Source organism: Engraulis encrasicolus, chromosome 3 (genome assembly GCF_034702125.1).
Source record: "Engraulis encrasicolus isolate BLACKSEA-1 chromosome 3, IST_EnEncr_1.0, whole genome shotgun sequence".
Taxonomy (NCBI): domain Eukaryota; kingdom Metazoa; phylum Chordata; class Actinopteri; order Clupeiformes; family Engraulidae; genus Engraulis; species Engraulis encrasicolus.
In genome coordinates this window covers 17232038-17244537 of record NC_085859.1, presented here as the reverse complement: position 1 = coordinate 17244537, position 12500 = coordinate 17232038, and the positions used below count along the sequence as shown (strand labels likewise).

Below are 12500 nucleotides of genomic sequence, written 5' to 3'. Positions count from 1 at the left end.
ACCACTTTCATTTATGATGTTGGAGAAGGTGTTGTTCTTGGGATCATAGGCAGCATTTCTCTTCCTCCAAACACATAGAGTTGTGTTAATGCCAAACAGTTTGATTTTGGTGTTATCTGATTCCAGCACCTCCCAATCATATCCTAATCCAGTTTGACGTTCATTGGCAAACCTCAGGTGAGTCTGAACAGGTTCCTTCTGAAGCCGGGGTACCATACATGCACTGCAGGAAATTAATCCGCTGTGGTATCAAGTGTTTCCAATAGTTTTCTTAGTGATTGAGGTCCCAGCTGCCTTGAGATCATTTCCTAGCTCCTCCCATACAGTTTTAAGGTGCTTTATCTCCTTTTTTTCTTGTTATTAAATTCCCACAAGGTCAAATCTTGTATGGAACCAGAGACAGGCCTAAGATTGATGATTGATGATCATTTTGTATGTCCTAAAATTGGGAAGAAATGCACCAACAGTTTGCTCTTTAATATCCAGGAGCCCATTTAAGCCTTAATGAGTTCTAAAATCTTGTCCCTGACATCCTTTGACAGCTTTTTGGTCTGTCCCATGTTGGCGAGTTTAGTTTGATTGATTGACTGATTCTATGGACTGATTCTGCAGATTCAATGTGTCTTTTTTGCAGGTTACTATTAACAGGTGTGTTCAATTCAGATAACAAGTTGATTGGAAGTGCCATTTGATCTGCGGGATCAGAACTCTTAATGGTTGGCAGGGGATCAAATACTTATTTCCCTCAATTAAATATAAATCAATTATTATATATTCTTTAGAGTTAATTTCTGGATTTTCTTTTTGATATTCTGTCTCTCCATATTAGAATACATATTATCATTAACATTAAAGACTGGTCATGTCTTTATTAGTGGGCAAACCAACAAAATCAGCAAGGGATCAAATACTTATTCTCCTCACTGTAACAGAATGAGAAAAACTGAAAATTTCGAAGTGGTCTCTCAATTTTTTCCACGGCTCTATATCTATTAGCAGGTTTACCACGTCCTGTAGGTTAACTACGTCTTAAGCATGTTCTTAGTACGCCACCCAGCTGCTTGACATTACATAACAACAAAAACACAACACATACAACACAAATAACAATAAAACAAGACAGCAGCTTCTGAACTGAACAATAAGATGAAAACAATGCAACAACTTTAATAAATACAAAAACACAGATGACACCGAAAAACAGAGATGACACAAAAAACAGACATTTTTTATCAACATTTATATCTGTTCAAACGATCCTCTGTAGAAAAGCATAACATATTCACTTTTTATTCAATTAATTTTAGCAATGACTGACAATGTCTTGTTTCGAGACCTGCAGGAAAAAGCATGATTAATCACGATAACCGCAACCCATTAGGAGAAATGTATTGATCCTCGTGTCTGTAATTCAAGTTATAGGATTATTCATGTCCCTTATAACGTTGTCCGTTAACTAAATAAAATCACCGGCAGCAGTGTGCAGGTACTTCATTATGGCATTATCTGTGGAACTTCTTACGCTGCAATGTAATAATAATACTTTCGTTTTATATAGCGCCTTTCAAAACACCTAAGGACGCTTCACAGAGTGTTGTGTTGGAAAGTGTGAGTGTGTGTGTGCGTCAGTGTTTGAGCGTGTGTGTGTGAATACATGTAAGTGACAACAACAAACAAATGTGTTGGATGTGCTCATTCTCTTGACTACAATCAGGGCTCTACATTAACATGAATGAAGATAAACTGACGCACCACTTTGATTCATTAGTGAGTGTGTGTTTGGCTGGTAAGATTATCCTCTATTAGCCATTTTTGACTAGCGATGATGAAAGTTAATTTAGAGCCCTGACTACAACCATCCCAGTCCCCTCCCAATGCTCACATCTGATGGTACTGCAGTGTGTGTTCTTTGGCGTGGTTGGTCATCGCTGTCTATTATTAATAACTAAATAAAATCACTGGGATGAGCAGCAGTGTGATTTCCAATGGCATTATCTGTGGAACTTAACTCTGCAAAGTGGTTGGATGTGCTCATTCTCTCGACTACAACCATCCCAGTCCCTTCCCAATGCTCACCTCTGGTGGTAGTGTATCTAAAAAAAAATACTGACAACAAAACTGTGGCCAGTACAAAGGCTGAATTCGGCTGGCTCCGAAAAAAACACTAGCCACTGTGGCCGGTGAGCAAAACGTTTACGTCAAGTTTACGAATTAGCCTCGCGCGCCATCCTACGTACTTCCGCCAAGACACTTTATTCCGCCCTACATCTGGTACCTGTCTTCTGTGGAGCGATGTTGACCGATAGGATTTGCGCCGGTGTTCAGACAAACGGTCATACATTGTAATTTTATCCTACGGTAGGATGTTCTGTCAGACATGTCTGTTGAACGGTCCTACATCGCCATAGATAGACGTCAGACATGTTTGCTTGATCTGATGCGATTGCAGGAAGCAGGACGGATATTTTCGGAAAAATCACGATTTAACTCATAAGTTGTTGAAAAAGAGGGGAATAACCCAATGCTCACCTCTGATGGTACTGCAGTGTGTGCTCCTTGGTGTGGTTGATCAAGAGGAAAGGTGCAGCTCCGTCATGGTACTCAGAGAAGCGCACCACAGCCAAGTGCTCAGTCAGATTCACATCCACCGTCACGCCTCCCAACTGCGAACAGGCACACACACACACAGGCACACACACGAGTGCGCGCACACGCACACACACGCACGCACGCACACACACACACACACACAGGCACACACACATGCACACACAGGCACACACACACAAACATTTTCAGCACACATGAACCCACACACATATATTCCATACACATATACACGTATATTCCTTTACATACAATCCTTTGGACACACACACACACAGGCACACACGCACAGCATCTTTCTATATCCATAAATAAGCCAAACCAAAACCAAGACAGCACTCTTGTACATCATGTGTGTGTGTGTGTGTGTGTGTGTGTGTGTGTATATATGTGTGTGTGTGTGTGTGTGTGTGTGTGTGTGTGTGTGTGTGTGTGTGTGTGTGTGTGTGTGTGTGTGTGTGTGTGTGTGTGTGTGTGTGTGTGTGTGTGTGTGTGTGTGTGTGTGTGTGTGTGTGTGTGTGTCAGTGGTGTAGTCTACGTAGAACGTAGGTATACGGAGTATACCAACTTCAAAATTTCAGGGATTTCAGTATACCCACTTAAAATTGAGTGATCCATTACTTAGAATAGCACAAATATATACAGTATACCCACTTCAAAAAATGATCAAATATACCCATCATGAAAAAGTAGACTACACCACTGGTGTGTGTGTGTGTGTGTGTGTGTGTGTGTGTGTGTGTGTGTGTGTGTGTGTGTGTGTGTGTCTTACATTGTTGTCGAGGTGCAGTAGAAGGCAGTTCTCTGGCTTGTTGAAATTGATAACTTGTGTTGTCTGGCTACCTTCAACTTTGACCTTCAGCTTCTTAGATTCCCGCTCAGGCCAGAAAGGTTGGGCGCTCTGTAAGCAAGAAAAGACAAAGACATACAGTACAATAGGGAAGTAAATAAAATCGATATGTATCGACGTACCGGAAGTATCGGCCGGCGATTTAATCGAATCGCATCGTATCATATTGTGGGGCATTCTTAAGAATCAAAAAGAATCGAATCGCTGGCCCCTGTGCAATGCCCTAGCTCCATAACACAATAGTAGTGGAAAAGTAATTGGAAAAAATCGAATAGAACCGAATCGCATCGTATCGTGGGGAATTCTTAAGTATCGAAAAAAATCGAACCCCTGATTTCTGAAATCGATACCGTATCGTATCGTCATGAAGGCTGTGATTTACACCCCTACAGTACAGTAGGCGGACATTTAGAGATTAGAGCGCAGACAAGAGACAAATTATAACATCATTACATCACATTACATTACATTACATTACATTTGATAGATGCTTTTTAACCAAAGCGACTTACAACCAAGATGTAGTGCATTGTATATACAGTAATGACAAATACCCATAGTGGTTAAGAGTGAAAAGAACAGCGAAATAAAGACCATAGCAGACATTTGGAGACAAGAGTACAGACACGAAACTAATTTAGTCATATATTGATACATTAATAAATATACTTTGTAGTGGTTAAGAATAAAATGAACTCATTTATGCTGAGTAGGTATTAAGTTATGCTGAGTATTCACATGCATTTTGATTTCATGTACACACACCCACACGTTACAAACATACATTACAGTCACACACGTTACAGTCACACACGTTACAGTCACACACGCTACAAACACACACGCTACAGTCACACACGCTACAGTCACACACGCTACAGTCACACGCACGCATTATAATCACACATGTAACAATCGCACACGTTACAATCACATACGTTACAATCACACACGTTACAATCACACGCATTACAGTCACACACGTTACAATCACACACGTTACAATCACACACGTTACAAATCACACACGTTACAAATCACACACGCTACAAATCACACACGCTACAAATACACACCTCCAGTGGTGGGGCGTCTGTCCAGGTCTCCTGTCCTTCGTCACACACGCTGATGAGGTGTTTGGTGTGGTTCTCCAGCACGTAGAAGGGCACAAACGTCACCACGCGCGTCAGGCTGAAACTGGTGGCATCGATCTTCACACCCACCTATGTGGCACACGACACAGATAGAATAGAATAGAATAGAATAGGATATTGTCATGTCATGACTTAAATGATACAAAATTTAAGAAGGGCTCAGGGGACGTTTTTAAAAACAATCGATGAGAGCGCTAAATACTGTATAGCATAATATTACATACTAAATAAAAAATATAACTACAGCTAAGGATCTCAATAGTACGTACAAACACTACTCACCAGATAGTCCTTTAAGCGTCCCTTGCACTTCACCTCTCCGTAGCTCCCCACCGTGTCAATGGAGAACTCATCTGACAACTCGCTATCTGAGATCATCAAGCGAACCTGAGGGGAAATAAGAGAGGGATACAGAGAGAGGAGCATGGAGGTATGGAGAGAGGGATACAGAGAGAGGAGGATGGAGGTATGGAGAGAGGGATACAGAGAGAGGAGCATGGAGGTATGGAGAGAGGGATAGAGAGAGCAGCATGGAGGTATGGAGAGAAGGATAGAGAGAGCAGCATGGTGTCAAACCAGAGTGATGGATCATTTTTCTGTAGCTGTAATATGTTTAGTAGTTTATTTCCAGAAATCATGCTGCCCATTCATAGCCTGATAAACCAGCCTAAATGTGAGATCAAATTCTAAGTGCTCATTATGACTTTTTTCCATGTGTAAATGCATGTGTGTGTGTGTGTGTGTGTGTGTGTGTGTGTGTGTGTGTGTGTGTGTGTGTGTGTGTGTGTGTGTGTGTGTGTGTGTGTGTGTGTGTGTGTGTTTGTGTGTCACTGACCTTGTTATTCTGGAAGAAGTTCCTGGGTTTGAATGAGAAGAGCAGTGGTTGGCTGTAGTCCATGGGGTGTTTGTGGTGGACGTCGTCTGCCTTGTACTGCAGCAGTCGTCCCGTCTTGTTGACCATCCAGTAGGGGGCGTGTAGGGCCAGCAGCGCCTGGCCGTGCTCGTAGCACACATGCACACCCACGTCAAGCTCCGCCTCCTCGCTGCCGTTCACAGACTGGAACGTCAAGAAGCTGGAGGCGCAAAAACGAGGGTTACGCACCGTCACGTACTGGTGAGGTTTTATGGCTTATTGTGCAGGCAGCATGTGCTCATGTTGTCTGACAGTGTTTGTGTGTGTGTGTGTGTGTGTGAGTATGTGCTGATGACAGTATTTGTGTTTGAATGTGTATGAAACGAATTTCCCTTTGGTGACAAAAAAAGGCTATCCATCCATCCATCCATCCATCCATCCATCCATCCATCCATCCATCCATCCATCCATCTATCTATGGGGCTATGAGTTTCGGATGACCGCCACAGTTGGTACTTTCAACACATGGATATCCATTGCTTGTTCGTGTGGAGGATTGCCTAACAAAGGCAAAGTGCAGTGACCACATATTTTATTGATCTAAATTGAGTTTAGACTGAAAATGGCCTTCGTTACACCTTCTGTATCTATACATCTTGTGACAAAGGATTCTTTCTAATATGCAGACTTCCGTCCTCCTTTGCTCACTTGCCTCCTTGTGGCCTCATGATGACGTCATTGACAACAGAATTGTATTTCAAAATCTCGCAAAAGCACAATTCTATGTGATTTTCTCATATGGGCCAAAGATGTGCAAAATGGTATTGGCATTCAGTGTAACGGATGCCTTCTGCTGACTGTAACTGTAAAAAACACAACAAAAAATGTATTTATTGTTACAGGGAGGGAATTTTTGAAAGCCTCGGCTGTCATCCATTCACTTGAAACAATTTAAAAATCATGTGTTTTTGCAGTTACAGTCGGTGGAAGGTGTCTGTAACACTGAATGACAAAGACGTCTTTGACCCATGTGCAAATGAGATGGTGAATGAAGAATAGTCCCCCAAAAGTTGTTGTGGCTAGGCTGACGGCGATGAAACGTTATCGTTTTCTCCAAGGAGACAGGTCATCAGCGAAACGCGAGGCCATAAGCACAGACGAGGACAGAAGTCCACATATTGAGTGCGTTACAATATGCAACCTTGCCTCCTCCACTTGTGCTTGTTTCCTTGCCCCACCTCCTGGTCCATCCTCCGTGGAGAAAACGATAAAGTTTCCCCGCTGTCAGCCTAGCCACAAAAACTTTTGAGGGACTGTTTTTCATTCACCACCCCAATTTGCAAATGAGAAAAAAGACATTACTATTGAGCTTTTGCAAGATATTGAAATATAATGCTGTTGTCAGTGACATCATGACATATTACTTCCTGGTACGAGGAAACAAGCACAAGTGGAGGAGGCAAGGTCGCATATTGTAACGCACTCACTGGAATGCACCCAAAGCCGTTACGGTACCTGATCTCTTCCTGGTTGCTGCGGATACTGTACTGAGCCACCCAATCCTGCTGCAGGTAGGACAGTAGGCGGAGCTCCACAGAGTGCTTGTCCAATAGGGCGGTGTGCAGCTGGCAGGAGTGGCCCGCCTCCAGCACGGCAGGGGTGGCCACCACGTTGCCCTGGCAACCAAAGACAGAAGACATTATGACGGTGAAAGCAGAGTCCCTGTGCACAACCACTGTCCAGGTGCTGGTGATATCAAAGTAAAGGGAGGACAAATCACTGCACACACGTATTCTTTACTTTGCTTCTATGCTTTATTTGGTGAACTCTCTGATCAGTGAATCTGATGAAGCAACAGCGAAACGCGTTGTTCACCCAATAAACTACCAGCAAAGAAGACCAGTGTGCGGTGATTTATCCTCCCTTTACAGACATTATGATTGCGTTACAATATGCGACCTTGCCTCCTCCACTTGTGCTTGTCTCCTCGTACCACGAAGTAATGTCATGATGACATCACTGACCACAGCATTATATTTCAATATCTTGCTTCTTCTCATTTGCAATTGGGATGGTGAATGAAAAAGAGTCCCTCAAAAGCTGTTGTGGCTAGGCTGACAGCTGGGAAACTTCATCATTTTCTCCACGGAGGAGGGGCCAGGAGGTGGGGCAAGGAGACAAGCACAAGTGGAGGAGGCAAGGTCGCATATTGTAACGTACTCTATGTGTGTGTGTGTGTGTGTGTGTGTGTGTATGTTGTATCCATACCTGTAGGCAGTAGGATATAGGATATGGCAGCAGGTTTCGGAGCTGGACACTGGGCCACAGGTGCAGTACGTAGGGCGGGTCCCAGTTCTCCTCGGACGTGTGCTGTGTCACCGTGTCCCTCACGGCCACCATGTTGACCTTAAAGAAGGCGTGTGCAAAACAATCATCATGACGATAAGTCACGATACTTATTTTCTCGATACACTCCATCGATTCATGACAATGTATGGCAATACTTATTTTCATGCTGACCTTGAACTAGAGGTGTGCGAAAAAAAATCGTATCAATGTAAAGTGTGACAATGTATCATAGTGTTTCTCAACTGGTGCTCTACAGCCCCCCAGGAGGCGTTGGAGAGACCTAGGGGGGTGTTGAGAAGGACACAGCTGAGTGGGGGCGGGGCTTAGCTACCATTGGGGACCATAATCAGTCTATTTTATTCTTCAATACAAAGATGAGGCTTAAACTGAGGTAAAGGGGACATTTGGGGAGACTTGTTATGAGGTCTAGGGGGCATTTGTTCAAAAAAGGTTGAGAAACACTGATGTATAGGGATACGTATTTCACAATACACTGCATCGATTCATGATGCGAAGCTGAGTCGAATCGCGCACATCAAATCGTGAACCCCTTGCCAATTCCCACTCTCCTAGCAAAGAGCGTAGAGTAATAAAGAGGAATCAAAACCCGCCCACCCAATGCAGAAGAATGTACTCAGTTGGGTCTCCTAAGGGGGTGTTGTACCCTCCTTCTTCTTCTCTTTTTGAGGTGTTTGCACAAGAAGTGCGCTATTGCCATCTACAGCGCTAAAGGGACTCCATTTGCTCTCAACCTGGGGACTCCTAACCGAAGCTCTCCTAAAGGGGCGTTCCCCCGACATTACATTACATTACATTAGTATTTAGCAGACGCCTTTGTTCAAAGCGACTTACAAGGAGCAATTTAAACAAGAACAGGGTAAGGCACAGTTGCAGCACTGATAGCATTGTCCTTCAAAGAGTGAGGACAATGCATTAAAAAGTAGCAAAAAAAGTCAACAAAAGACCTCAAGGTGCAGTGTACAGTTGCAACACTGACAACATTGTCAAACACAAGGTAATAGAAGCAACATTAAATAATAGGAAGGTAACAAGGCAAATTGGATAATAAGCAAGACATCTAGGCGCAGTGTAGTACATAAAGTGGATACCAGAAAAGAACTAGAATGACGTCTCTCTGTCTTTAGACTCTATAAGATCTCTGCTCCTACCTTGAAGAGGCTCTCTGCGTCCTGCAGGTGGGGGCAGGTCTGCTCCACGGCCTCGCCCGGCTGCTGCGTGACCGAGTCGTAGCTGAAGCCCTCCGAGGTGCCGTACTGCTCCACCACGCCCCCCTCTACCGTCATGGGCATGGGCTGCAGGCTCAGCTGGGACCTAGGACACACACATACGCACACACCACACACACACACACACACGCACACGCACACGCACACGCACACGCACACGCACACGCACACAGTGAGTGAGTGAGTGAGTGAGTGAGTGAGTGAGTGAGTGAGTGAGTGAGTGAGTGAGTGAGTGAGTGAGTGAGTGAGTGAGTGAGTGAGTGAGTGAGTGAGTGAGTGAGTGAGTGAGTGAGTGAGTGAGTGAGTGAGTGAGTGAGTGAGTGAGTGAGTGAGTGAGTGAGTGAGTGAGTGTGTGTGTGTGTGTGTGTGTGTGTGTGTGTGTGTGTGTGTGTGTGTGTGTGTAGGTAGGGTAACTCACTTGTAGGAGCCTAGGGGTACACAGAACTCTTGTGTGGGTGTGGAGGTGCCGAGGCAGGTGGAACCCTCAAACACGCGGAACGGGACCGAGCAGTGGTTGATGAACTAGCAAGACACAAAAACAACAACAACAACAACACGGCACCGTCATTATAATCACTCCTAATACACATCCAGTCATTTATACACAATACCTGAACAACGACCATTACTAAAACATGTTTATGGATGATGACCTAGCAAGATACAATAACACGGCACCAGGGATTCACATCAGAGGAACATTCTTTAACTCAAATGCAAACAATTGATACACAAACCACAGAATATACGTAAGCTACTCTGATAGGCCATAGACCAAGGAATACAACACCTGCCAAATTGGCTAGTATACTAAAATTGTTACTAGCCACAGCCAAGTTTTATGGCTGATGATCTAGCGAGATACAACAACACGGCACCAGGGCTTCACATCAGAGGACCATTCTTTCACTTAGGTGCTGATTACATATATGTGGATATGTTAAAATGCAGATGTTTTTGATACTTTTACTGAGGGGCTGTGGCACGCCCTTTGAGAAACACTGGGTTAAAGCGTGACTGCTACCCACCTGGAAGGGCGATCGGATCTTGACGTACTTGCTGCCCTCCGCCGAGTAGATCTGGCAGACGAAGAAGCGCATGACGTGGGACTCGTCGTGCAGGACGCTGTACATGCCCCGCCCCACTTTGATCAGCGGGATCATACTGGCCTGTGAGTGGCCAACCGGAGCTGGAAGGGGCGGAGCATAAGAGGTCAGGTGGTTATTAAAAGCTATGAAGCTCCTATGCACAGCCAGTTTCCAGGTGCTGGTGAAGTGCAGTCATAAGCAAGGAGAGTAGAGACAGGAGGGCTTACTGACGTCATAACAGCGTAGTACGAAATGATGGCGAGGGGAGTACGGAAATTTTATTCCTCTTCTACGGTCAGTATTGGAAGCATCAGGGAAGCATGCAATGCCACTTCCGCGAGGGTCGGAGTGTGGAACAGGTCATAGGACAGCGAGCATGAATGTTTGTCAGCTGTCCTTAATTACCCCCAGCAATTACTGCTGACCAACAGCTGCAGTTAATTTGGCCACAAATTATCCATCATGGTGTGGCCCCCACTGACCATGCGCAAGGGAGTACGGAAATTGTATCCATCGCACCCACTGACCAATGACCATGCGCAAGGGAGTTAATTTTCCATCCACTCGTGTCCTCAGGCAACGCCCCCGTACTACATAGTGGCCAATGCATCCCATCCCCCACCAGAGGGGAACTACTCACAAAGTTCTTATTATTGAAGCCCAGAGGGGGACTACTCACTGGGCTATATGTAGTAGTTGTTGTTATTCAGGTCATAAATTAACTACTAATCACTGGACTCAATGTAGTAGTTCTTTCTTAGTATTTGGGCATAACCAGAGGGGAACTACTCACTGGGCTGTATGTAATCGTTCTTGTTATTCAGATCATAAACCCACTACTCACTGGACTCAATGTAGTAGTTATTGTTATTCAGATCATAAACCCACTACTCACTGGACTCAATGTAGTAGTTATTGTTATTCAGGTCATAAACCCACTACTCACTGGGCTGTATGTTAACTACTACTCACTGGGCTGTATGTAGTAGTTCTTGGCGTTGAGGCTGGTCATGGCGGAGAACTGGTCTGCGGTTCTGAAGTCCATGTACAGGTTGTCCCCGTCGGGCAGCTCCACGCGGTGCTCCTGGGCTCGGCTGCGGTCCAGTAGGGACAGGCTGCTGTCCAGCGAGCCGGGCCCCAGCGGCATGAACATCTCGCTCAGCAGCACCGACAGGTCCACGCCCAGCCGGTTCTTCAGCACCAGCGGAGCCTGGTCGCGCTGGAAGCTCTCCGCCGTCTGGGTGGCCGCCTCTGCGAAGGCCTGGAGAAGCACAACCACAACCGCGCGCACGCACGCGCGCACGCACGCACGCACGCACGCACGCACGCACGCACGCACGCACGCACGCACGCACGCACGCACGCACGCACGCACGCACGCACGCACGCACCCACACACACACACACACAACCGCACACACACACGCACACACACACAACCACACGCATGCACACAACCACACGCATGCACACAAACAGATGCAGTACTTAGCTCGTGACTATCCCCATAATGTCAACGGCAGCTCACATTGATGTGTCACAGGACAGATTATAGACTATATTGACTCTTTAGAGATTAACAGAGAGTGAGTTGCAATAAATGCACCATTTATTTTCTGACTTGAGAACAGCATGTTAATGGCAGCCCTACCAGACGGTAGTTTGTGTACACACACGCACCGTCTGTGAGAACCAGGCTAATCCGGATCAAGATCAGGATTCAGAAGGTTTTTTTTAAAGATTCTTCACCATTGGGTTAAATTTTGACATTCCAGTTTCTAACTACACTAAAACAAGGCAGAAAGACTTGAAAAAAAATAGGAGGCAACATAGTAAAATGTTCTATCAAACAGCTTCCTTGGCGGAGGTCTGCTGCACTCTCTTGAGTGCATTCCATGTAGGAGGTGTCAAAAAAAAAAGGCAGTGGTGCCTACCGTGCCCAGGACGCTGAGCATGCTGATGCCACACTTGGTGTATGGAGGTGCTGAGCATGTTGATGCCACACTTGGTGTATGGCGGTGGGGTGTGGTGGTGGTGGTATAGTATATTGAGTATATTGAGTAGGTGTGTATGGTGTATGTTGTATGTTGTATGGTGTGTGGTGTGTGGTGTGTGGTGTGTGGTGTGTGGTGTGTGGTGTGTGGTGTGTGGTGTGTGGTGTTGTTGCCTACCGTGCCCAGGTTGCTGAGCATGTTGATGCCACACTTGGACAGCATGATGTTGAGCTGGTCTTTACTGCTGACCGTGATCACCGTCTTGTAGTCCGGCACGGCGTAGTCCACCTCGTCCGCTATCCCAGAGTTATTCACAGGCTTCTTCTTCATCTGATTGGACAGAGTAGTGACATGTTAT

General features: G+C 45.3%; 1 protein-coding gene across 1 annotated transcript in view; it reads right to left on the bottom strand.

The window, feature by feature from the left end:
- Window positions 1-12500, bottom strand: part of vps13a (vacuolar protein sorting 13 homolog A) — a 107241-nt gene that overhangs the window by 42469 nt on the left and 52272 nt on the right. Inside the window, exons 46-57 of the mRNA XM_063194882.1 lie at window positions 12320-12472; window positions 11121-11409; window positions 10089-10249; window positions 9479-9582; window positions 8983-9145; window positions 7733-7870; window positions 6980-7140; window positions 5447-5684; window positions 4894-4998; window positions 4534-4680; window positions 3380-3508; window positions 2530-2663 (exon numbers count right to left, since the gene is read on the bottom strand). Of these exons, the coding sequence (XP_063050952.1) occupies window positions 2530-2663; window positions 3380-3508; window positions 4534-4680; window positions 4894-4998; window positions 5447-5684; window positions 6980-7140; window positions 7733-7870; window positions 8983-9145; window positions 9479-9582; window positions 10089-10249; window positions 11121-11409; window positions 12320-12472 (1922 nt within the window). The remainder of the gene's footprint in view (window positions 1-2529; window positions 2664-3379; window positions 3509-4533; window positions 4681-4893; window positions 4999-5446; window positions 5685-6979; window positions 7141-7732; window positions 7871-8982; window positions 9146-9478; window positions 9583-10088; window positions 10250-11120; window positions 11410-12319; window positions 12473-12500) is intronic.